The sequence below is a fragment of the Coturnix japonica genome, chromosome 9, assembly GCF_054131305.1.
Source record: "Coturnix japonica strain WE chromosome 9, WE-NBRP24, whole genome shotgun sequence".
Taxonomy (NCBI): Eukaryota; Metazoa; Chordata; class Aves; order Galliformes; family Phasianidae; genus Coturnix; species Coturnix japonica.
This window is the reverse complement of record NC_140671.1, coordinates 26,820,866-26,846,310: the sequence shown is the minus strand read 5'-3', so window position 1 is coordinate 26,846,310 and position 25,445 is coordinate 26,820,866. Positions and strand designations below refer to the sequence as shown.

At 44.0% G+C, this 25,445-nt stretch overlaps 1 protein-coding gene and 1 long non-coding RNA gene across 15 annotated transcripts in view; one reads left to right on the top strand and one right to left on the bottom strand.

Annotated features, from left to right (window-relative positions):
• The first annotated feature begins 2,624 nt into the window (after positions 1-2,624).
• Positions 2,625-14,543, top strand: LOC107323365 (uncharacterized). 7 transcript variants are annotated; one of them, XR_014931810.1, is made up of 9 exons: positions 2,625-3,154; positions 4,270-4,380; positions 5,611-7,763; positions 7,885-7,973; positions 8,940-9,453; positions 9,606-9,779; positions 10,388-10,480; positions 11,088-11,201; positions 13,306-13,868. It is a non-coding gene; the product is annotated as an uncharacterized LOC107323365 (long non-coding RNA). The 7 variants fall into 7 exon arrangements; XR_014931811.1 differs by lacking the exons at positions 2,625-3,154; positions 5,611-7,763 and having other exon boundaries at positions 3,601-4,380; positions 13,306-14,543; XR_014931816.1 differs by lacking the exons at positions 2,625-3,154; positions 4,270-4,380; positions 5,611-7,763; positions 7,885-7,973 and adding an exon at positions 8,060-8,772 and having other exon boundaries at positions 8,940-9,069; positions 9,179-9,453; positions 10,392-10,480; positions 13,306-14,543.
• VPS13D (vacuolar protein sorting 13 homolog D) overlaps positions 12,095-25,445 on the bottom strand; it is a 75,639-nt gene continuing 62,288 nt past the window's right edge. For all 8 annotated transcript variants that reach the window (XM_085508923.1, XM_015882326.3, XM_015882330.3 and 5 more), the window contains 3 exons: positions 17,480-17,611; positions 14,235-14,475; positions 12,095-13,494 (listed from right to left, as the gene is read on the bottom strand). In XM_085508923.1, the coding sequence (XP_085365049.1) occupies positions 13,363-13,494; positions 14,235-14,475; positions 17,480-17,611 (505 nt within the window). In that variant the 3' untranslated portion in view covers positions 12,095-13,362. The remainder of the gene's footprint in view (positions 13,495-14,234; positions 14,476-17,479; positions 17,612-25,445) is intronic.

Here is a 25,445-nt window from a genome sequence, read left to right as displayed (position 1 = left end):
GATACCCAGCACTGATTTATTCTGATAATTCATGAATCAGAGATAGGCTCTGATGATACCTCAATGTGTACAAGTGCATCACGGATCATGGTGGATCTACATTAAGGCTGATGGGCAACTTCTAGCCCAGTGATTTCATTATAGCTGGCTGTACTGTTTTGCAAATCTAGCTGTAAAATAAGCCTGCTGTCTTTTAATGGATTATTTTTAAACAGGCTTCTTTCAAATTTTCATTTATCAAACAGCTTAAACACACGATGGTTCTCAGCCAATAATTTGCTTGCAAGTTATTCACCATAACTACTACTTTGAGTGCTTGCCATTCATTAATGTGCAGTTTTCCCGTGGAACTGGCTGTCCAAATCTCACGGTGGCTTTGCTTTCCCTTGGTTGGATGCCTTCCAATCCCACAGAAAGCTTTGTAGGGGCTCCAAAATGTCTGATGATGGCTGTGAGATGGCTCCTGGCAACAATATCAATGCAAATGGATATCTGAATGCGCTCATGACATATTCCAATCTTGTGATCAAAAACGTGCCTGTAGAAATCTTCAAGGGGAAGAAAAAACGTCTTGGGATACTGTCAAGAGTCCATTTGCCTTTACTTATGGCAGCAAATGTTCACATGTGTTTTGTTTCTTTCATAGGATTCAGTTCCTTCTTAGCCTCAGATTGATAGGAAAACAAAACAAAACAAACACAACAGTCTCGATACTGGATAAAGTTTATTATTATAGAAGTGACTTCCTGACATCAGGGGATGGCATATTTCCATGCGAGGGGGATGGCTTTGTGATTCTCTCATAGAATCATTGGATTGTTTCAGCTGGAAGGGACCCTAAAGGCCATTTGGTTCAACCCCCTGCAGTGAACTGCCCATAGAGGTGGTGCAGACACCCAAGGTCAAGGAATGGGGCTCTGAGCACTGATGGGGCTGTGGGTGTCCCTGCTCAGTGCAGGGCTTGGACCTGATGGCCTTGAGGGTCCGATGACCCCATTGCTCTGTGACTCTATAGGGCTGGGAAGGTTTTGTGGCACAAATGACCGCTCAGGGCACTCCCCATGTTTTCCTGGAGCTTTTAGCAAACTTTTAGCCTTTGTTTGCATTTTTTCTGTGGTGTGTGTTTACTGTTGGTTTGCACTGCACACGCTGTGAGAAATTAAGCCATTATGTTGGTATTTTTTTGTCCCTTTCTCCCCACTTTCATTCTCTTCACAACCCCTTTCAAAACCCTCGCAATTCTTTCATTATATGACGTTAACAGGACAGAAAGAAAGAAAGACTCAAAAGAAACAGGTTGGGCCTGTGGTGGAGCAGCACTCAGCCCACAGAGCACATCGGCCTCTCCGTAAATCTCCGAGTGTTTCATATAGCTCGCCTGTCAGGCGGCCATTAAGTTTTATAACCTTTATATTTCAAGCGAAACAATGAACGCGAATTCTTTCTCAGCGCGCCTAATGGGTTCCACATGCGAACGATTTTGATGCGATTTTTAATATTTCGGCTCGCTCGGTAGGTAGCACAGCCGCATTGAGAGATGGTTTTGTAGCTCCTGAGCTTCGCTGACAGGACCGGCCGCCATGATGGAGGCGCTGACCTTAATGGCGGGGCGGTGCTATGGAACGTTCCAGAACGGCGGCAATGTGTGGTGGAAGCAGAGGCCTTGAGGCAAAAAAATGCCTTATAATGCTTCCCAAACTGCCTTAAAATGACATAGTAATGAAGGCGATTAAGCATTTGGAATATCTCCTGTGTGGCAGCAGGCTGAGTGATACAGGGCTGCTTAGCTCAGCCCTCAGGGAGGCTGAGGAGGGATATCATTGCTGCTTGTAAATGTATATATATAATGTGTGTGAGTCAAATTGTTGGGTCCAGGCTGTTTTTAGTGGTGTGTAGCAACAGGGCAACTCACAACAGGCAAAACTTGCATAATTCTGTTTGCTCTGTTAGCATTGTGTGGCCTGGTGGATATTGGAGGTTGGGTAGCTGAGGGAAATAGGGGCAAACAGTGAGGTTTGGTGATGGACCACAAGCTGGAAGGGTCTGTGGGCTGGTAGGGCCTGTGCTGTTGTGTTTTGAGGCTTGTATTTGTCAGCTTTGAGGCCATTTGCACATTCAGCAGCACCCCCAAGGGCAGCAGGGATGTGTAATGATCAGCTGGTCCTGATGGGGTGCAAAGCGTCTGCACTGGTTCTGCTGTTGGGAAATACAGATACTGGTGAGTTATGCAATGTGTGCTGAGAGTTTGGTGTGTAACATCTGATTTATTTTGTTCCTAATGCGGTCGTTTGAAGTTTGATGTTCTTCCTGACAACTTCACTTGGCTCTTCATAGCAATTTTCATGCCTTGAAAATATGCAGGGGTTAGGTGGGGGATGCTGGATCATGTTCTTTGATAAGGGCCTGGGATTCCTTTACTAACAAGGGCTCTTTTGTTACAGGCTGGTCTCGTGCTACCTTGGTGTGGGAGTGGTGGAGTTTGAAGTGGATGGTGTCACTAAATTAGTGACCACATCAGAACTTCTCCAATCTGCTTCGCTTCCAGACAAATTAAGCTACGTGTCAAGGCAAGGTCATTATTCTTAGGCCACAAAGAGTTTCCACTTACTGTAAATCTGTCAGGCTGTTCCTCTTTGCCCCATCAGTGGGACTGCAGTGTTGTGTTGGGGCAGTGATGATACAGACCATTAACATCAATGTGCTGCTGGTGTGAGTTTCTGCAGGAGCAGCCTGGGTGTGGGACAGCTTGGTCAGGTTAAAGAGCATAATGAAATCAAGGTTTGCAGCAGAAAACATGTATTGTTAGCAATCTAGCCACATGCTTGCTCACCATGTCATAGAGGCCCAGAGTGCCAGCAGGTGAATGTAATAACTTGTTGATTCTTACAGCCCTAGAAGTACCAGCTGCTCCAAAACTGTGGCAGGTTTGGTGTGCGTGTGGTTTCCTGATGATGTACCCAGCCTTTGAGAAAGCCATCAGACACACTTTGTGTTGCTCTGCAGAGCGCTGGGAGCAGACCTGAGCACAGCAGGAAAATAATGAAGACCTGTCAGAAAGCTGCTTTCTTGGGCAGTGTTTCCAATGGGCTGCGTCACCTGATGTGGAGCTGTGACGTGCGTGGTCCAGAGGTGACGCAGGGACAGGAACCTAAAGGTTAGTCTGCTCAGGGCTCAGTGCTGGCACTTCTGGGCACAGGGAGGGGGGTTTGGGGGCACAATCACTGCTCAGCCTGCAGGGATGGGCAAAGCCTTTTGTATGGCGTGCTCTGTGGGCTGCATGGAGTGCTGCATCTCTAGAAGTGGTGGGGCACAGAGGCATGGGGGGTGCAAACCGGGTGCCATCCGGCCTTGGGAGAACTGATAAACTTGGATACAATACCAAGTGAATGTTGCTGACTGTGGGATTGATATTTTTGCTCCTGAGCACGAGGCCTGTTGAAGTTTCGAGCATAAATAATCGCTATCTCTCCAATGCATGGACTCTGGCTCTGTGCTTGGCCCTGTGTCCCAGCCCCCGCTCCGCTCAGCAGGGTCAGGGAGAAGGGAGAAGGGGCGGTGTCTTTGGCTGACATGAGCCCGCTGGGGAGGGATGAGAGGAAGGGGGTCTTGGGGGCTGGGTTCAGAGCAAGGTTAGCCAAATATCGGATAAATTAAGCAAGAGAAACAGACAGCTCAGCTTGCAGTGAACTTTTCACCCAGCTAACCTGTTGCTCACCCTGCATTGCACAGGTGGAGTACGACTCAACCCTGGCTTTCCCTGCCTCCTCTTTTGCTGTAGCGTGAGCCATGGCCAAGGAGAGAGCAGGAATCGAAAGGAGTTTGATTTGTTGTTTTGAGTCCAGAAAAGATCTGATAGCTGTCTTAGGAGCACTGAAGTTAATGCTATTATCAGCTTATTGTTAGCCATAGGGTTAGTTAGCATTTATTCCAGTGCAGAACCTCTACCAATAATTCCTGGCCATAGAGAATGGGGAAGCAATTCCATGCTGGAGAGGGCAAGGAACAAACAGTGCCTGAACAGGAATGGCTGGAGATTCTTTGTGGGAAGATGCAAAGCTGGTGGGAATTCAGTGAATTCTGATGTTTATATTTCTCTGACTTTTCATCTGCATTTGCAGTGCAAGTAAATACAAATGATTGCTGACAGATGTTGTAAAAACAGCATTATGCTAACCATTAAGCTTAATTTTGTTCTCAGTTACTAACGCACATGGCATAAGATGACTCTTACTCACATCACCTCTATGTAAATCATGGACTTTCCTCCAGGGGTACGGAATCCAGAACAGAATTTATCCTGTTGACCTTCTCTGAGATCCTCACTGCTTCTCCCAGGAGCTCTCCAAGCAAATTGAAGTTAATGGGGTGGCAGCTTTGTTGGTAAGTAACATCCAGTCGAGTGCTTAAACCCTCAAACATAGTTCTGTGGCTTCAGGTCAGTGCTTTGAAATTGGAACTCCCGTTCTCTGATCTTTCCTTTCACTCGCTGTAGGTGAGGTAGGCCTGAAACCCACTGAGGTGCCTATTGCACTGTATGTCTGGGAGCTCAGCCCTGTGTTTTTGAATTCCATGAAACAAAGGTCTTTGCAGAGGGCTTTAAAGAACCTTTTATCAGCGGTGAACTTTCAGATGGCAAACGCCAGGAGCTCTGTCTAAAATGGAAGGAACATTGTATAAACCTGGAGATAAGCTCTGACTTCAGGGAGCTGTGAGCCTTCATAGAGTTGTGAGTATGTTCAGCTCTGCTCAGTGCAGGAGCATGGCTTCCCTCCCCCGATTTGGATCTGAGGTCTAGTTTTTCTTGCCCTGCCTGTGTGTTTGAGTTGTGTACAGCTCCTCAGGCACTGCCAGGTTTACATTACATGATTGGCTTCAAAGTAGGACTGACAGTGTCTCCCTTGGTATCCCATATTCCTGGGTGTTGGCAGGAGCTCAGGCTGACATTACCACACAGCCCAGATGTGCATTCAGGCCAGTCCAGCGTTGCTGTAGGATGGTGGGGATCTGATGGCCTGCCTGAGTGGTTCCAGAACAGGAACCAGTGGGGAAGCAGGAATAGCAATGTTATGGTGGAGCCCACTGTTACAGTTAGAGCTCGCTAACTCCTCTCCTGATAGGGAACAGGGACGTCATTCTGCTTTCTTAAAGCTCCAGTGTTTTGCCTGATAGGTGAGGGATGTAGAGCGGGTGCACAAGCTTGGTGCTCTATTGACAGAGAGGGGTTGTAGGTCTCTTCTGTAGATGGGGAAGAGTAGGGGTGTGTTAGAAGGGGTGGAGGAAGAGAGTCTGAACTGCAGTGTGGGTGCTGGTCTTGCCTGTTACATCAGCCTGTTGCTGATGCCATTGGTTACTTAGCAGGTTTTCTCCTCATGCAGTTGTTTAAAAAGTAAAAGTAGCAGTTGAAATGTGCACAAGGCAGCACTGCTCTCTGCTGCCTCTTCCCCTGCAATGACAGCAGCACTTCTGTACGTTTGGTGAACCCGGAGAACAGATTCTGTTTAAAGTCATGTTTTTGTTTGCTTGTTTGGGGCCTTGGTTTGTTGTTCTGGTTTTGTTTCGTTCCCTTGGGATGGCTCTGGCTGACTAATTTTACAGCCTGTTGTTTTTCAGATGCAGATGTCACCCTGGGGAGAGAATGGGGCAAGGACAAGTTCAGCAGTCACCAGATAAGGAAGACCACTTTTTTTCCATCAATTTGCAGAGATTTGGCAGGGATTTAAGCAACACTATAATTGTCCTAAAGACGGATTTGTTTGTACAACCTGGCAGCCAGAGCGTGTGTTCTCCACAAGAGTTCCTCCCTTTTAGCCACATTTGCAACACTTCCCAGACCAGTTTGTCCATTCACCTTCCAGCTTGAAACCCTTGTTTCAGGGCAGGCTTGTTTCTTCTACTCTATTTTTACTGCCCCTTGAGTGACATCATTCACATGGTGAGTCTCTGAGAGATGATTCATACTGAAAAAGATCTAATAATTGTTACCAGTTATTCAAATCAGTGTTACTGATTTCCCGCATCCTCCCACTGGTCCCTTGAGCTCCCACACCCACTCGTTTTTCCTAATAATTCCCAGGCTTTCTGGCTGTGTGCTCACTGTGCCCTCCTCGGTGTTACTGTGCTAAGGTGTAAGTATCTCGCCCTCCCCTGAGGAGCACTTAGGGCTTGGCTGCAGCAGCTTGTGTAGGCAGATACAGGCTGAGCTGAACTGGCAAGGTAGAGGTGGATTGACGAGCTCTGGCCTCAGTAAAGCTTCAAACTGCTTTCACAGCACATCTTCTGTTTCACTGCTGTGTTGGTATTGTTGGCAGCCTCTGAGGTGGCTTGTTCAGAGCTAGATGAGTAATGTGTCTGCAGGCTGCGGTGTTGGGGTGCTATGAACTAGATTCTGCTGAGAAGTTCTGCAAGGTATTGGGGTGATTGCGTGCTCTGTGCTAGCAAAGACTTGCACCAGCAGTGACCCTGTTCATAGTGGAGAATGTTTCTTTTGTTTCACAAATACTGGTGTATAACTCATGAAGTTCCTCCTGTGCCATGAATTGAACTCTATGCTGTGCAATGATTCACATCATCAGTGTAAAAAGCCAACTGCTGGTGGGAGCAGCCATGTAATGTTCTTCATCCAGCTCCTCAGTCTGGCCCCATGTTCCTATCACACTCTTTCTTTATATCCCTGCGTTTTTGATCTTTCCTGTTCAAGACCCTTCCACTTCTGTGAATTCACCTTTGTCGTTCTTTTTGTTGCCAGGGGCACACTTGATTTTGCCCAGGGCTTCATCTTGACTTACATCAAGTTACGTTTTGAGTATTAGAGGTGGAAAGGGGTAAATCTGGGTATGTTCTGATGTTCATGTTTCTGCATGCAGTGAACCCAGCCCAGAACAAGCCTGTGGCTCTTATGGAGAGACCTGCTTTACGTGGCAGCATCCTTTTGTGTCGCATTGGATCCAGCATTGTGTGCAGGGCTGCAGTGCCCTGTGTGCTGTATGTTGGCCTGGCAGGATGAGCTCATACAAATAGTGTCAGAGCTGCCCTTGCTGGAATAGGAAGGAATAGGAATTTATGGCTGTTGCATCTGCAGTAAAGCTGGCACCACAGCCCTTGTTCGTCAGCAGTAGGACAGCAGAGGGGGGGAAAAAGCCCGGTGTAACCTTTGGTGTGTTATTTATTATCACTTTGCAGCCCTCTGGAAAATGAACTTTAGAAAATTCTGTGCGGATGGTAATGATGAGCACTGGGAAAACCCAGGAATCAGCAAATCCATTGTGTTGCGCTGACAGAAAGATACTGTTACAACACACTTTAGCTGCCAACTTGCTGCAGTCACTCAATCCATCATGGTGGGCTGTTGGATCACAAGGCAGTGAAACTCAGCCTGGCGTGTTATTTTAGTCTTACATGGACTGTGAGATAAACGGGGCATGAACCAGCCCCCTGGCAGGGGGTCGACCCCTAGCGCCCTCATTAAAGTGCCAATCAAAAAGAGTAATGGAACAGGGAATGGAAAGCTGGCTTCTTCAGCCTGTTACTGCACGCAGGCTGAGCAACGTGCACAAGCCAAGGGAAACATTTCTTTGCTGAAGAGGAGCCAGGCTGCCAGAAATACCTCGTCTCTCCTTGTCTCTGTGTGCGCGATGCTGAGACCCTCCTGTGGTGGGAGCCTGTGGTGGGAGCCTGTTTCTTACCACAGTGGGAAGAAGTGAGGCTGAATGTAACCCAGAAAGGACTGAAAAGAAACTCACCATAATACCTCTGTATTTAACCAGGTAATCTGGTTAAAGGCTCCTCTTGCCTGGAGGGTTGCTGGTGGCTGCAGGGTGATGCGTGGTCACAGGAAGGAGCCATCCAGCCATGCTTTGTTGCTGCCTGTTGTAATGGCTCTTCTAGGTGCTGTGGAGCTGCAGTCAGACCGTGTTGTGGTAAAGAAGAGAAAGCAACAAGACACCGGGCCTTGCACTTCACTATGGGGCCTTAAGGTACCGAACTGCTTTCAGTTCTATCATTTTGAATGTCTGTAACTGGGCCAGATTCTGCTCTTTCTGCTGTGGGTGCTGTGTTGCTTCTGTGAAGCGTCTGCAGTTTCTGTTCTCGTTACTCTGTGGACATTTTCAAAGCCCACGTGAGGTTCAGTTCTGCTCTTTGGAAGGGGGAGAGAAATCTCCGCTGTTCTCCCTGCTATTTGGGTTGCTGTATCAGGTTGTTTGTTCATCTCTCATCAAAGTCTGAGGCCAGATTTTTGCCACACCATGACCCTGTACCTGGCGGTTTCCACTGACTGCAGTTTGCTTCAGGGCTACTGGCACACAACGCGCATTAGGAATGGAGAGCCACTATGAGGGTCAAAGCAAGTGCTATTTCCAGATGGATGGTGGATTTGATAGATTTCTCCATTTGTTAAAATCTCTCCACAGCTGCAGCATCCAGGGGACTTTTATTATTATTTTTTATTTTGCTGGCATTTTTAGCCTGCAGAAACAATTGTTCTGCAGCTCCCATACACAATCCTTGTCCTTTGGGTGACCCATCCATTTATCCAAAGTGTAAACGCACATGAAAGCTGTTTACTTCTCTCGTGGCCTTTGAGTACTTTCGAGTCAGACCAGAATAGGCCAGAGGTGCGAGGTTATTCTTATCCACAGAGGGAACTGCTTGTGCTGGGCATGTTGCTTGGGCAGCAGCTTGTCTGTTATAGAAAGCCCCAGCAATCCCTTGTGATAGCAGAGTCTGACTGCACCCAGACAACAGCGTGGCCATGAATAGAACTGATACAATGCAGTAGGCATTTACCTCTTATGTAACTGCATCTAGCGCCAAGATTATTTTTATTTCTATACTTGAATGTGCTGTAGTTCCACTGAGGGGAAAATAGGAACAAAAAAAGCTTATTTTTCACTGTTTGTCAGTGGTTAATGAGTAACTTTGCTTCTTTCCCTTCTTGGCAGGCCTCCTTCCATGAGTGACTGTGCTTTATTACAGCTGAGATGTGAGGACCCAGTGGCAGCGTGAGGACCCAGCCTGATGTACACAGCTGGTGTTGCTTTACTCATGTTCTCTGGCTCAGAAAATCTGATGGTAAAGACCTTAGGAAAGGAGGAATCTCAGTCCTAGAGAAACTGACCTGGCCTCTGTTAATGAAACATTAACATGAGGTAGATTTGAACTGTCCTGATTCCTTTTTAAGGCTACCAGAGCACTGGATCAACTACCAGTAAGCTGGAATGGATTTGAACCAATAATAAGCATGAGGAATTGGTGAAGGTTTCAATCCTAGCCCTGTATTTGATAAAACAGCATCATCACTTGTACTGACAAAGCAGCTGCCATCAAACCTGGACTGGAGTGCAGAGCTCTGCTCCTGATCTGTTTGTTTCAGAGAAGACAACACTGTGATCCTTGTTTATAACAACTACATTCTTAAGAATGGAAGTATGAGGAGTACAGCCTTCACTTTGCAAGGTAAATATAAGAAATAGCTATATTACATAAATATATACACACAAATACACATATGGTTTTATTCTTTGTGAAAATCAACATTATTTAAGTAGCATTTGATCAACCGTGGCATTAATAAAAATGCTCTTTCTTTTGTTTTTATCTCTTCAAAGCTGTCAGTAACCTGCAGTGTACACCCAGGACGCTGCTTTTCAGTGCTGGACACCAGAGCTTGAATTAGCTGTAATCAGAAAATACAGCAACGTTCTTTAAGGAAGAGAAGCAGAGCAAGGAAGATTTTCCTTATGGGTGTCATCATCTGGTGCTTCGTGCCCTGCATGAATCAGGTCAGTGCTCAGTTGTTACACTGAAGAAAAAAGGATTGTTTGGTTTTTTTAAAAGTCATTTATATTTGCCTGGTCCAAGATCAAGACCAAGGCTGCAGTTGATGAGAGAACAGTGAAGTGGCGGAAAGCACCACGCGCTGTGAGAAATGAGCTAGCATACATTGAACCCCTTGTTGTGATGATGATTTACTTTTCTGTTTTGAGATGTGGAACCTCCAACCACTTACTTTCTCTCCACAAAAACATAAGCACTGCACTGTTGGATTAAACAGCATTCGCAGCTTAAGCTGTTCAACCGGCATCGAGTTGATTTATTGGAAAAGTCTATTCAAGAGCAGAAGGAAGTTTATTGTCCACATCTTGCATGTTGTTTAGCTTATTTCAGACATATCTCATTGTGTATTTCCTGTTTCATTGCCTGTAATTTATTTAAAGATGGTTCAGTTGGAGTAGGTAACAGGATTGTTTATGGTCCGGCAGTGGCTGTTATGAAAACTCCTTCAGCGTGGTGTTACTGCAGTACACACACACCCTCATCCTGCTTGGATCGAGTGCATAAGGGTTAGTACAGTTTTTCTCCCAATCCATCCCATCTTTCTCTTCCATAGACAGGTACCTGATCTGCTCTGCTCACCTGCGACGTGCTACAACCTGCTACCAGCCAACGACTGTCTCCAGGAATTAAACCTACTTACAAAAGTGTATGTGATACTACTTTTTTTCCCCCTTCCCCTTCTAGCATTCACAGTATGCATCTGTTTTCTGTATGTTTATACTGTTCAGTCCCAGGCTGTTTACCAGATCTCTCCCGTTAGCAATACTGCTTCCTCAGGAAAAAGAAGCCTTAGTGGCCTTGTCACTGCTCCTGTTAGTTATGAGCACATCAGGGATACAGAGCAGTGTGTGGTTTGATTGCTTTGTCAGGTCTGAGGCAGTAAAACAGACCTTTGCAGCCACAGCTTTAGATGCAGATCAGGACAAGAAGAACCTCTATGTAATTCTGTGTGTCCACAATTGCTTCTAGAAAAAAAATGACGTGGTCAGCTGTGGTCTTTGACATAGATCAAACATTAAAAGTTTGGTCTCATTCTGGTTCATTTTAGTGATGGTGGACCATAGTTCTGGAGAAGTATTAGAAATATTAGTGTGCCTTTTTCACATATCACATTAGCTTAATAGCTGATATACCATTCCTTGTGTGTATTGTTTAGACTGACTTAACTCTTTCTAGCTGAGGTGCTGTACTGTGTGCCATTGCTATAGCACAGATACTGAGTTATTCTCTCTCAGCAATTTTTTCTCCCACAGCTTCTGAAATTTCAAGGCAATCTACTTCCATGGCTGCAATTCCTGTCTCCTCAAATAAATCCAGACTGAATGATACTTACTGCCTTCATAAAGCTCAGCACTACGCGTGATTTGGTGAGTAGAATCAATACTTTGTCTTAGTTTGTGTTTAGTTTCTGTGTAAGATAAAGGCTTGTACTTTCTCTGCACCTCCTCCTTTAAAAGCTGTTTCTGAGCGAGTTACGGCCCTTGGAATCTGCAAGTTGTATTTATTCACTTAGTAATATTGTTAATAGTGCCAATAACAATAGGAAATCCACAGGAGGAGCTCTGAGATGATCCAAAAATAGTTGGGTTACAGCAACAAGTAACATCATTGGAGCTTAAAAAACAACCAACAACAAAAAATAACAAAGTTCTAATTGAGTTTGTTCTGGACTCTTAAAAGGCCGCGTGCTTCTTGCAAGTGGATCTGTACATTACTTCTATTAACCAGCACTGGGTATGTAAGAGAAAACCTGTCTCCATATGAATGTAAGGAGTCAGTGGGGCTGACTGGAGCTGAGAGCAGCACGGGGTCAGTGCTGGAACAGCGTGGTACCATAACTCAAGTAGCCTAAGCCAGCTATGGTCCATGGCCCTCATTGTACATCTAAGATAGTGGGTACTTTTCTTGAAGCTTTAAATAATTTAATTGTTGCCACCAGCAAAAAAACCCAAACCAACAGGTTGAGCACATTCCAAAGGAAACAGGCAAATCAGATCCATTTTATCCTGCAGTTCTATGAGTTCAGGTGTACTGTTATGCTGCTCTTCAGGTGTATGCACTCCCATTCCTTATGTAGATGCTGCAGAACAAACTATACAAGCCGTTCTCCCTTGAGCTTGCTTTTAATTCCCTTTACCCACCTGCTTTAGCAAACAGGCTTTGCAGCGTTAAAAGAAAACAATTCTGCAGGGGAGAGGAGCAAAGTCTTAGTAGCAAGAGTCCAAGAGGACTGACTTGTTAAAGCACTGCTGAGCCAATGCACTTGTTGAATTCTACATTTTACTTACAAATTATACAGAGAAATATACAAAAGTGGTGCATTAAATCAGTTTCATTTGCATAATGGGCCTTTATAGATTTGTATTTCTAGTGACAGACCGTAACACATCCGCTGATAGTACATGTTGTCCTTACACAGCAGCCCTCTGCCTTTCACATTACAGGAGATAAAAATAGTTTTATTTGTAACCATCTGCAGGCTGTTCCCTCTTAAACAGACAGACAGACACATAACCCCCTCTAGAAAAAGCTCCATTAGATTTCCTAGTTTCTGGGAATAAATTTGTTGATAAGACAAATAGTCGTGTGACATACAGCATTGGAAAAAGCACGTTGTTTTTATTATTATTACTTCAAAAAGTTTAATTTTGAAGATAATATCCTTAACACAAATGATGGGTGACATCTCCCCACCCTGACCTTCCCAGTGCTGGCAGAGTTCAGTGCTAAGCAGCCAACTTACACGTGGAGGGAAAAGCTGAGCAGAAAGATTTCAGTTTCCAAGGCTGCTTGAATTGTTTTCAGACATGGAAGCAGAGGTACAGACTGCCGGGATTTTGAGTTCTGGATTCAGAACAGATTCAGCTTTTTGTTTTCTAGTATTTTGGAAATTAAATTAGTGAGTCATCTCTGCAATATTGAACTTAACACAGTTATTTTGTTACAGTGACCTTTCAGTGCAGTAACAGGTTCACATCAGCTGTACTCATGGTAAGAAAAAAACAACCAGAAAACAGTGCATCCTAATCACAGTGTTAAAGCTAAAACTACGGAACGTCTGTGCTCCAACAGCTGCAGTAACTTCTTTTAACAAACACTTTACGGACATTCCTGAACTGTGAAAAGCAGAGAGAGGGAGAGAGAAGGAACAGGTAGTTTCAGGTACTGCAATAAGACTCAGTATAGCTCCTTTAATATCTTTACACTGTAAACTTTGTTCATACCAACACCCTGTTCTGGACTTTCTTATTTACATGAAACACTTTTACATATATACATGTTAGCAAAATACAAGGCTTTTCCCAGAACTGAATGCATTTGAGCTGTATCTTTATAATATACAACTAATGCTTTAAAAACAAAACCAAAGAAAGCCCACCACGCTTGTTTTCTTACTCACAATGATTCCATACAGTTAAATACTAAACTCATATTTATTTCCTTCCCATATAGTATTTTCTCTAATTACAGAATATCATCAGCTCCAGACTGATCGCTGCAGTCCACTCTGGCAGTACGGAAGATGTTTCAAGAGTCCAGCTCTAATTGTTCTTGATTTTCACTGAGTCTTAACATAAGCTGTTGTTCATAATAAAGGCTCTTTGCATAGTTTATTTCTTGACACAGCTTTACTGCAAGAACTTCAGACTTCACATTGACCTGCAGAAAGAAATGGGTATGTTGGTAAAGAGGCACCGTTACCTTTTTATTTCACTGACTGAAGGAATTTACGTGGCTGTGCTTGAAGGAATCAAAGTGCTTCAAGGAAATCTTGTTCTCAGTGCTGAGAATGAGGTATGGAAGAAGCAAGAAAGGGAAAGACGGGTAACAAGAGTTGTGGTAATATTGGGTGGGAAAAGAAAGATCTTGCAATATCTCAAGTTATTTCCTTTGCTTCCTCTCCTACCTTTCATCTGGCTTTTCTGTTTGGAATGTAAACTGACTTAGGTCAGGGGTGAACTTGTAACAATGTCTGTAAAACAGACCTGGAACAACTACTGTAATGAAGCAATAAAAGAGATAATATGGATTAATTTTTATGTGTATGATCCAAACAGTCTTTCCCATCTTTGGAAGATGCTATATAGGCAGGGAGAACACTACAGTAAATAGCACAGTGCTTAATTACATGCATGTATTGTATAATTAAGATTATTTCTCAGAGGAAAAAAGTATTTCCTGATGTAACTAATGCAGTCAGGAATATTTTAGGTCTTACCTTCAACCTAAACCTTTTTGGCAGCAGTTATTTTCACTGCTGGCAGAATGAAGGTTTTGTTATTAAACAAACAGTACAAGAAACCAAACGCTGATGAGCAGAAATACTTTCAGCATCAGTACATGTATTGAGGGGAAAAGAAACCCCTGCATGAAAGAAACAGCAGGTGCTGGATCCTTACCATTGGTTTCTGTTGCGATGGGCCTGGCATTGCTACGCCGCTACTTGTACTAACAGCTTTCTTTGTCAGCTGCACATACACTTTGCCGTGATCTTTGGAAACAAGGCAGTGGTAGAGGTCGTCGTACTTCACTTCCAGGAAGATGGCTTCACGGTCCGTGTAGTCACCGCTCTTGAGGAAATAAACAGCTTTAGATGAGATCAGAACGCAGTACTTCTCAATGTTCTCCACTGCGATGAAGCTGCAGAAAGAGAAGAAACAAAAACAAGTGAATCACATGATTGATTAAAAATATTCAGCTGTAACAAATGTCGTAACCTTGTGCATTTTCAGTGACCTTTGGAAGTCTTAAGAAAAGCCAATAGCATAACACATACAATTCATTTGCATGTAAACTGTTCTAAAACCCAAGGTGTATATCTGAAAAAGACTAGGTTGTAAACCAAGTATGAGCTCTAACTGCTTGGCTTCTAGCTTTGGATGTTAAAACCCTTTGTAAAAACAGCCTGTAACAAGACTTAGAGAGACCAACTGCCTTGTGTTTGAACATTGACTTACACTGAAGTTTAAGTGTGACTTCAGTTGTTGCTGGTAGGTGAAAAAGTTTGGAGATATTTATGATAAGAGCATTTATTTTCTAAACACACAAACCTACTGTGCCTCCTTCTGCCACACGCCCTTAAAAACAGAAAACAAGTTTAACCTGGTGCCTGGATCGGTAGCTAGAAAAGAGAAATTAGCTGTTTAACACTGGGGTGAAAGGTTAAGCAGCAAGCAGGTTTCCCCAGAGAGATTAGCCCAAGTGATGAATAGGGGAGGTAGAAAAGAGTGAATTAAGAAGATGGAGAATTACGACGGCTGAAAAGGCTGACGTGCAGAAATTAGCAGGAAGGGCTGCAATAGTGAAATAGATGATGCACACACAGACACTCCTTGTTTGGGACTGACAACTGAAATGAATTCCATTTGTGATTTCCTTTAAAACATTATATACGGAGACACAACTAAGAAACAAAGAGTGCTGAGTTCTGTACGAAAGTGCAAACTAAACTGTTGCACTGTGATCCTCCTGCTTTCAGGTGGGTTCAAGCTCACTATTTGTACAATCTGCCTGTGGTTGCCCTGAAACGTTCAGCAACACACTGCACCGTGTCTGAAAACACTGAACATTCTCAGTCCTAAGAGCTTTTGTTACATTGAAAAGCTCCTCACCATTTCCACTGATAGTTCCAAACCTTCTGCCTGCTTTTCTACTTAGGGAACACTTAATGCAAACTACTGTGAGCTGCATCCAAATGAGCCCTGAGCTACAGGTGGAACGTTAGCAACCAAAAATACTAAAGCTCAGATCGTGGTTTATTTTGTGATATAGAAGAAAATCCTAGTCATTATTTTCTATTAATAAGTACTTGTCTGCAAGATGCTGTTCAGTACTGAACTTGCCTTTCCTCTGCCCTGTGCCTCCTAATAATATCAGCTAACACTTTGGTTTCCATAAGTGAAAAAAGGCATTAATGCTCCTTTGTTAAACTTTCATTTTAAGTGGTGTGAAGAGTTCAGTCATTCTTGACCTGCTGGGTAACCTGCAGAACAGCCTCGTTTCTGAGAACAGGCAAATGAAATTATGTCCACTGTTTGACAGAGATCCTACATTGGACTCCACTGGAAGAGCAAGCAGAGCGAACCTGCTGGAACAATGAACCAGCAAAATCTACTGTGAAGTTCAGTGGGAACAACTGGGAAACCAGAGCACAGAACTGTGTTTTTTTCTCCATAAGAAGATGGTGTGTCTCATTTTTATGGTGTCATCTACATGCTCTGAGGAATGGAAACAGGGGATGCGGATTTGATGGCGGAGCACTGAAACATCAGCCAGTTTGTAGCTCAGGCTCTACATTCTGTTCTAACTTTGAGTCATGCATCATTACCCATTTTCCTTTGCCAACTGTTCTCAAAATGGGCATTTAACCTTTTAAGATACGACTACGAGATGTTACTTCAGTTGATTTATATATTTAAAAAAACCAACTCGCGCTGGCACTATTTGAAACATTTCAAATTAATAAAATGGAAGATTAAATGAAACACGATCCAGTAGAACAAAGCAGAAGCAACCAGACCTCTGGAGAATTTGTGGGTTTTTAACAACATCAGGAAGTAATTATACAATATTTTCCAGAAGTGAAACAGTGAGTCTAACTGGAAAAAAATGTGGAAACATTTAGTTAGAACAGTAGAGCAAGGTATTAAACCCCCTTTTATGGATTTAACTCTGAAGGAAAATATGCAAATAATCAGGTCTCTGAATATGTTTCTGATTATGATACCAGGATAAAAGTCATAGGCAGAATTTTGTACTTCTTTTCCATGACAAGAAATGCTGTTTTCTTGTTGTGTGATGTTCCTAATGGTGAAAGTCACAGTGACTGAAACGACGACAGCCCACAGTTCGACTTATGGGGGACACTTGTCAAAAGTAGACACTGCTCGGTTTTTCAATCACAAATTGTTCTCTTCCAATTCTCCCCACTTAAGAACCAAACTAGAAACGCCATTAAATCCTTTCAGTAAGATGCAAACAGGATGGTATGACTGTAAGATCACAGGGCTGCAACCAAGTGGCAACTACAAACTTCATCATAGGCAGTTTTCAGTGCCTCATTACTGACGCTGGTGGAGTTGAGTCAGTGCAGTGAATGGGGGAGCTCCCCTGAGCTCTTCACCGTGAGCTGCCATTCTTTTCTTTAAGCATTCAAACCAATTCTAAGTAGCTTATTCTGCTATGAGAACCTAACCCAGCAAGCTGACATTCTGTGCATATACTCAATATGGACTTTTTGTACTGTCTAACCTGACCAAAAAACCTGCAGTTTTCACTTGTTTTCATGCACCCATATCCGAGACGTTCAAACATAAGATGTACCATCAGTTCTGCATGTATCACCCATTCAAATTATTCCATACTGACTTTTCTGGGGAGAAAAAAATCCCCAATGTTTTCAGAGCAGGATTTGTTGCTTATTACTAACAGCCTCAGCACCTGCAGCGACATTGATGTAGAGTGAGTGGAAGGGCTGCTTTGGAAGCCATCAGGAGCCTGGGGTGTGCTGTGATTCGGCATCAAGAGAAAACTGAAATAGCCTTGTGTGTGCATTGGAAATAATGTTCACCCCTTTCCCAAAGACACAAAGATACGCTGGTAGCAAATGGAACTACTTGATGTAACTGTGCAGATCAGTACTTACAACTCATCCTGGATGTTGTCAGTCAGTTTGAACAGCTGCTCTTGTCCTTCTGCTTCGCTTTCTGAGTAGCGGGGCAAGAGCCCTTGGGGTCCTCTGCAGCAGCGGGGCTTTCTTACTCTCTCTGCTTGTGTCCTGCGTACAGAACAGATACAAGAAAATGACTTTGTGCAACAGCACGGCTTTTAATTCCATTGCAACCTGTGAGCACACAAGTTGTCTTTGTTTTGAAATAGGAGGTGTGACTGAGCCTCCAGAAAACACAAGGTCTTCACAAATACAGCGTATGGATCTCCAGGACACAACATGTATTCAGAGGTTGATACAGGCCACAGTGTTAAGGAATCACAGGGCAGGTTCCTCCCTTAGCACTATTTGGTTAAAAAATAATATTCTGAATTCCTTTCAGCTTTTGGAACGCCCTACCCATGAAGGGCTGCATTAAGGCGGTGCGGCCCTGCTTTATTCCCTGTCCCTTCCCACTAGCGCTGCCCTGGCATTACCGCATGGTTTGGTATGTCAAGCCAAACGTACCTTTTTCACTCTGCTTCCCATCCTGATGCTTTGGAAAGACTCTGCACAGTGAACTGCCCCAATGCTCTTTGATCAAAAGATAGCAGAAGAAAATCCCACGTAACTATGGCTTTTCTTTCTAAGCTGCTTGGCAATAGCACACAAGAGCACTTGCCTTCTAAGCTTTGCTTTCTGCAGATGTTTTCTCTGGAGCCCTGTTTCTTTGTTACCTTTCACCTTCAGCAATCCTGTCCCAGGCTTAAAACACATGCACACTTCTCAAATGTGTTTTCCTTCCAGTCTTTGACACTCTTTGCCTTTTAATCGTGACAGACAACTTTTTTTTGCCCCCTTCCCTTCTTGGCTGCAGTAAATACTGCTGGAAGAGAATCTCTTCCATATCTTTGCCGCCCTCCTGTTGTGTGACTGACCTCGCTCTCAGTGTGTTTTGACTATCGTTGCTCTGTTTGATATCAGCCACGTATTTTGCAAACAAGGTGGAGAAGTCAAAGGTAGCGGCTCCCACCACAGCAGACAAAAACATCAGCTTATGGTTCTGCTGCACTACGACTACCTGCTAAGTTCCAATTTTGTTAATGAGATTATTATATCCCCGACCTGCACAGCACGTTGAAGCTCAGAAGTAGCGCTGAGGAATTCAGGAAGGATAAAAAGATGCAGAGTTCAGTGACTGCACTTCATCTGAACCATGGTCACGCTAAGATGGGAAATGGCTCCGTGTGCAGGAAGAGTGAAACCAAGAGGGGAAATTCTCCAAACTAAGGAAGGCAAAACACAGCAGAGGTTTATGAAACCACAACAAATGTGGTTGTTAATAACACCAGTAAAATGTGAGCAAATTTTAGTTGTATCTCTGCACACAGATGTTCTCGCTGCTTTACTGCTTGGGTCTTGGTGAGACATTTGTTAATTACAGAGAAATAACGGTATAAAAACTCAGTTTGCTGCAGAAATCCTTTGCTTCCCCCATAACATCTGAAAAAACTCCATTCTTCCATTAGCAGCATTTATCTGAAGCACAGTCAGTGAACAGCACTGCCACAAGCCATCCCAGCTACAGTTACTGCACTAACAGCTGTGTACAGTTGTTAAACTACAGCATGAATTACCGCCACTTTAGAGCAGTTCACCTCTCCTGCCCCTCACATTTTCCAGCTAAAACCAGGCTTTATCTGTAGCAGGCACAGCTGCACAGCAGGATCGTTCCATTTTGAAGCCCACATAGGAAGAGAACATTGGGGACACCTTTTCTTACATATTCTTACACCCATTAAGCAAAACAATGCATTTGTGTTCATGAAACACAAAACCCAAATAAATGAAGATTGAGACAATGTAATATTCATGTATTGCTACTTGTGTTGCTTCTTCACTTTCCAAAGCAGCACAATCGCATTTTTCTTACCCAGGAAGCCCTGACTGGCTGTTAAACCCCCCCAGAGCGCCTGTACTTTCTATTAACTCAGTGTGAAGGGTGAACGTGTGAAGCATAATGCACTTTTTAACTCACTATGGGCCAATCATCTATGTTTCACTTTGACACTTCTCCTATTACGAGCAACAACACCGAGCAACGGTTTTTGTATTAACCAACTTTCAGATATAAATTCAAACCACGCTATTTTTTTCCATGCTGTTATTTCCTATGATGACGCACTGGAACAGGTTGCCCAAGGAGGCTGTGGATGCCCCATCCCTGCAGGCATTCAAGGCCAGGCTGGATGTGGCTCTGCGCAGCCTGGGCTGCTGGTTGGTGACCCTGCACACAACAGGGGGTTGGAGCTGGATGAGCACTGTGGGCCTTTGCAACCCAGGCTATTCTATGATTCATCCTGGTGATAAGAAGGTGGCTGCTTTTCAATGGAGTGTCACTAGAACTAGCCTAAATTGCCTTGATTTAGTCCATCAGCCCCTTGGCAAACTGCTCTGTTTGGTCTGGACAGCCAACAACGTTCCACACAACTTCTTTTTTTTATTTTAATCTAAAAATGTGTTCAAGCAACTCAAGTTTTGTTCTGTAAATAACAAGCAATGCTGATGAAACGCAAAAAGTGAGGACTTGTAAAGCGGAATGAACGGCGGTGTGCCCACATCTGTGTCACATTAAACATGCACTCAACAGATCCGCTGATTCTTTGTTAATAAGCACACAAAAGGCAATACAAGGCAGAAATGCCCTCATGTCTACTGGTCACAGCGGGGAGGAGTGCTGCTGAATGGAGACACAAAGAGATTGGAAATGGTGTCGGAAGGTTGAGGCGCGCATTAAAGTTCTTCACTGTTCATACAAAGCTGAACAGCGGAGAATCTCATTTCAGATGGCTGTACACCCTCTAAAAACAGCCAGTGGTGTTAATTGGCTTTTGCTTAACGGTTCATAGAATTCATGTGATTCAGTCCACCAGTTTTCAACCAGAATTTCTGTATCCAAACAGATCACAGCGCAGCGATGTAGGGAAGGTACGCAGTTCTTACTGCCAAAACCTTCCAGCTCTATCATCAATACGTGGCGTTCATAAAAGGTGCTGCAGTCTAACAGCCTTGTCATTCTAACCTGTTTGGAGCAATAAACTCACCGGTTCTGGTACAGCTCAAATCCTGTCACTGTTTCCATTGTAAACCAGTTTTGTTGTGGGTTTTTTTGTTCAAGTTTGCATAAAAATCTCTCACTGGAAGCCTGCTCCGGGCTGTAACTTGGCAATACTGACCTGGGAATGATTTCCCCCCACTGCAATAATTATAAAGCAACCTTAGTTCAAGTAAAGGAAAATTGGCAGGCAGTATAAGACTATGGAACAATTCAATTGCTGCTGGTATTCTGAGGAAATAATACTAAACCTGTTACTTACATGGCTCTGGAAAAAGTCTGCTTCATAAATACAGCGTGTGCTTTGTCTGTGGGGGTTTTAGTGCATTTCAGACATTGAGAAGAGACTTAATCCAATAAATTAGAGGAAGAATAGTCTTACATCTTCTATTGTAAAGTATGCACCAGCTAAAATACCTGCCACAGTTGGAGTTTAAGACTGAATTCCACCTGCAGCCTTCATCCACTACAGGCTTTGGGGCTGCAGTTCCCAACAGGCAGATGGTTCCTTGGACAAGGACTTTGCCACCTGAACCCAGTGAGCTGTGATGGAATTCATTCACCCATTCAGACAGATGTTTTTAAGGTGTGTTACAAACGCACGCACAACACAGTCTGAATATTGGATCTGGTATTAGAGAATCACAGTTAGATGCAAGAATGTGTAAAATCTTGAGCCAGACAGCTCCCTGCTGACTGTATATCTGAGGAAGCTGACATGCACTGTTTATTTCAGCAAACGCATGGAATATATTGTCCTCGTTAAACGTGTTCCCAAAATGCTCGTTTCAGGCAGAAACATACAAATAAACGGAGCCTCGGGTTAAAGCCTCCCACTTAAAGTCAAATCCCCCCCTCTCTGGATGGATCTATGAGCTCAGATACAGAGGACCTTTATCTGACTCGGGATACTCTCAGACAGCTACAGCATGTTGAAGAAGGAACTGCTTATCATGCAGGCAGTTCCTGCCAACCTCTTTGAGATGGAGCTGTTTTCTCCCCTCCCCCTTTCCTTTGTATACAAGATCAAACCAAAATTGAGGACTATTCACTGGGGTTATGATTGTATACAATCTCTAAAGGCTCCCACTTCAAAAGGAAGCGAGAAGTTAAAGAGTAAGAATCACTTCCTTGTAAACAACAGAGCAGCAGATGTACTCGCTGAAACAGCACATCCTTAAGACACCGCTATCAGGAATCCAAGGTCTGTGTGAGCTGCGTGTTTATATACCAAGAAACTGCAGTACTCAGCACATCATTCACTGTTCAACCTTTGGTACTTCCTTACCTAATAGTGCAGCAAACTTTTTCAAGCACTTTGGTATCATCAAGCTTAAGAGATGGGAAAAAATACATAAATAAACACGGCCTTCTCAGTTTCCAGTTTATCCCAGGCTCTTGCTGCGCTGATCAGAGTCATGTTACTGGCCTTGGAGTTTCTTGTCTCACAAACGTGATGGAAAACGCTCCCATCTCCCATCTACCCTCTGATCCCATGTACCAGATAAGGCTCTTCACAGCGCTTTCCTTCCAGCATGCATCTGAATGAGAAGAGCTGAACTTGGCCAAAAGGAGCTCAGGGCCGCAGTGTCACCCTGCCCTGGGACACAACGCAAAGTCTTGAAGCTTCTAAGCTCAGCCCGCTGACATTACGCTCATGTTTACAACGCTCCCATCACAAACCATCCACGCTGGCCAAGCAACGCCCACTTACAGTAATTGCAGAAGTGGTCATTTCACTTGGAGTGCAAAATGTGAACCACTGGCTGCTGCCCAGCATTAACTACCAGTTGTGCATGAAGGACTATATGAAATGGGCAGGACTCACTCTGTGTGTCTTCCCATCACACTTTACCTGCTGCCCTTTGCAGCACAATGGTCACTGAATGACAACGCTCCTCGGGATGTTTGTTTGGCTCTTCAGCACCAACAGTTGTGAGAGCGATTTAAATCAACTGGCTGCGCTTCCAGGACCGCTAAAGAGAGCTCCACATGTTAACAGCAACATTAGGTGAAAAAATTATCTATAAAAATACCAGCCACATGCTAAATGAGGTGACATCAAGGCAATAAATAGCTCCATCTGCATGAAGGACTCTGTATAACAACCAGAAGACAACTCGACAGAAGTAACCAGCTATGGATAAAGCAGTGGGAGGGGGAGGGAAAGAGGGTTGGATTGTTTTCTTTCTGAAGGATCAGTTTTACATATTTTTCTCAGATCACTTTATAAATCTGCTGCACATTAGAAATCAGACACACGTGTATTTCTTCCAAGGAAAGAAAGCTGAAGGTTTACATTTTTAATAGCAATGGGACTATTTCTGAATGGCAGCAGTATATATTACATGCAGTGTGAGAGGGTTAAACAGGACAGCCTCAACTCTTTATAAACTTTTGCCCTCTGGATATGTACTCATTGGCTGCTGTACAAGACTTGAGCTGTATTACACGCCTTAACGATATGGTTCAACTGTCGGTCAGGCTCGGGGCCTGGCAATAGGCCAGACCGCAATCAATGGGACACAAACCTCCCCCTTTCAGATCATCACGAAGGCTCATATTATCTCCTTTTTGTCGTGCTGGTTAAATTTATGGAGCAGAACCCCGAAGCTGCATTCCTTGGCTTGGGCCGGCCCACGCAGGCCTCCCTTTGTTTGGTACTGTAAGCGAGGCGTGCTTTGGAGGATTGCAGGGTTGTTAGTTCAGGCACTGACTGTTTGCTCATGACTGAAATGAAAAGAGTTCAGTGGAAGGGCAAAAGGACAGCACAAGTGTAAAACCCTATCCCAGCAGGCCCTGGGCCCCCATATATGGACTCCGGACTAGGACTGAACATAAAACCTCACCATTAATGACAAGGGGAAAAAAGCCTGTCTAGCAACAGGTAAACAGGCTAACAGCATGTCAGCACATACCTTGGGCACAAGGTCGTTTGCTTTCAAGTAAGCCTGTAATTACTACATAACTACAAACCCAAACTAACCTGGCTCAAAGTGCTGCTTGCAAATAGCACTGCAGCTTTAATTTGAAGTCGAAGCTCATCATGCAGACAGCACACCAGCCCATCAGCAGGTTGTAATATGTCCATCATATTTATGATGAAAGCTCAGAGATGATGCCACAGTATTGGCACCTGGGAGGAATTATCAGCAAGTAACTCTTCTACCACACCAAACTGCTGGATATACAGAGGGAGAGGAAATAAGGCTTTTCCCCTCTGTGCCCTACAGACGTTTCCTCCATCTCTCTATCTGGTCTCAGAACAGAAGCAGGTCCCTTGTGGTGTGCTCACAAGCTCTATACTCACAGCTTTATTACTGCAGTAATTAAAGGACGCTTGTCTCTGTTCACTGCTGGACTAGATGGCCTTCAGAGGTCCCCTCATGTTCTAAGGACTCTGTGACTCCATGATTCAGGACAAAAAAGTGAACGGCATAAAGAAATCTTTGAAGTGAGAGCAAGGCAACCTCTCAGGAGTGAAAGCAAAAGGAAAGATGGCATTTCTAAATACAGGCAACAGGAACAAATATATCCACAGAAAGCCAACAAGGACTCCTAGCGATGATGGGTAAGATACGATGCACATGTACTGAAAACATCTGTGCTTTGCCTCCTCGGTACCAAGCCAGTAAAAGCTATTCCCAGACAGCTGCCCCAGCCCTGCTGTACCAGACTTCACCCCTCTGGCACAACAAGCAGGTATTCCAGGACATGAGCTCATACAGCCACTGCGCTGGCGAGCAGCTCGTGCCATTTGTGCTCCAGTAAATAAACAAACGCTCTATTCCTATTGCATTAACACCAGTTTCATCTTTTCGACTATTTTTACGAACTGAAAATACTCATAACGCGGCCAAAAGACATTATAAAAACCCACAGAACGTGCATTAAATGTTTTCAGTTCTGGGGATCGAGTCCGACTGGTTGAATGCAGTCTGGTGATTTGGCCCGATGCATTCCAAGAGACACGGCTGTTTTGAATAAAGCTTTTGTTCATTTCTGGTGCTTATATGCTTTTAACGTCCCACCTAATTCTAAGCAAGCAGACCTGTGAGGGGAAGTTCTGAGTACTTTCATGCCTGGGCTTTGCAGACTTTTTAGCTCATTTGGCTGATAATAACATACAAATACGGTTTGTTTTTTCCCAAAGCCTGCCCCAATTCCAGTCAAAGTGATGCTTCTGCACCCAATTTGCATCTTTGCACACCAGTGAAATCTGCAGCTCTGTGTAGCTGTTTTAAACCAAGCACTATTACAGAGATACACTGGAGCAGCAGTTCTTTCAGCGGAGGGTTTGCTGAATAAGGAAGGATCTATAAACCACGGACATGCCAGAAGACAGGAAATACACAACACAATAAAGTGTTCCATTTACTTTTCTCCTTCTTGTCCAAAAGCTGCTGAAATAATTTGGCAGAACACACAGGCTGCAGAAACACAAGGGTTTCTAAGGAAGGCATTTCTTCTCCCTGTCTCGAAGCATTCCTTTCAGTAAATTAGATTGTACCTAATTAGCCTAAAATCCTAAGGAAATGAAATTAATAGTGAAACACTGTCAAGTACACACGTGGTACATGGATTTCATTTTATGAATTGAATCCAGCCCTCTTAACTGCCACTTGCAGAGTAACTCATGGAGCAAAGCTGTGCTAAATCCAGCAGGGGATTTCTCAGCTCTTTCTGGTCTGGTTCTTGTACTCAGTGAAATTAAGCTCAATCTGGTTCCAGGAATGGGCTTTTGCTGGATGCAGAAGCTCTTGTGTTTCACTACAGTGTTGGAAACGCACCTGCCTCCTGATGCAACGTACTGAGGTGCCAGTGAGTACTTTGGTTTTGTGGAGATCA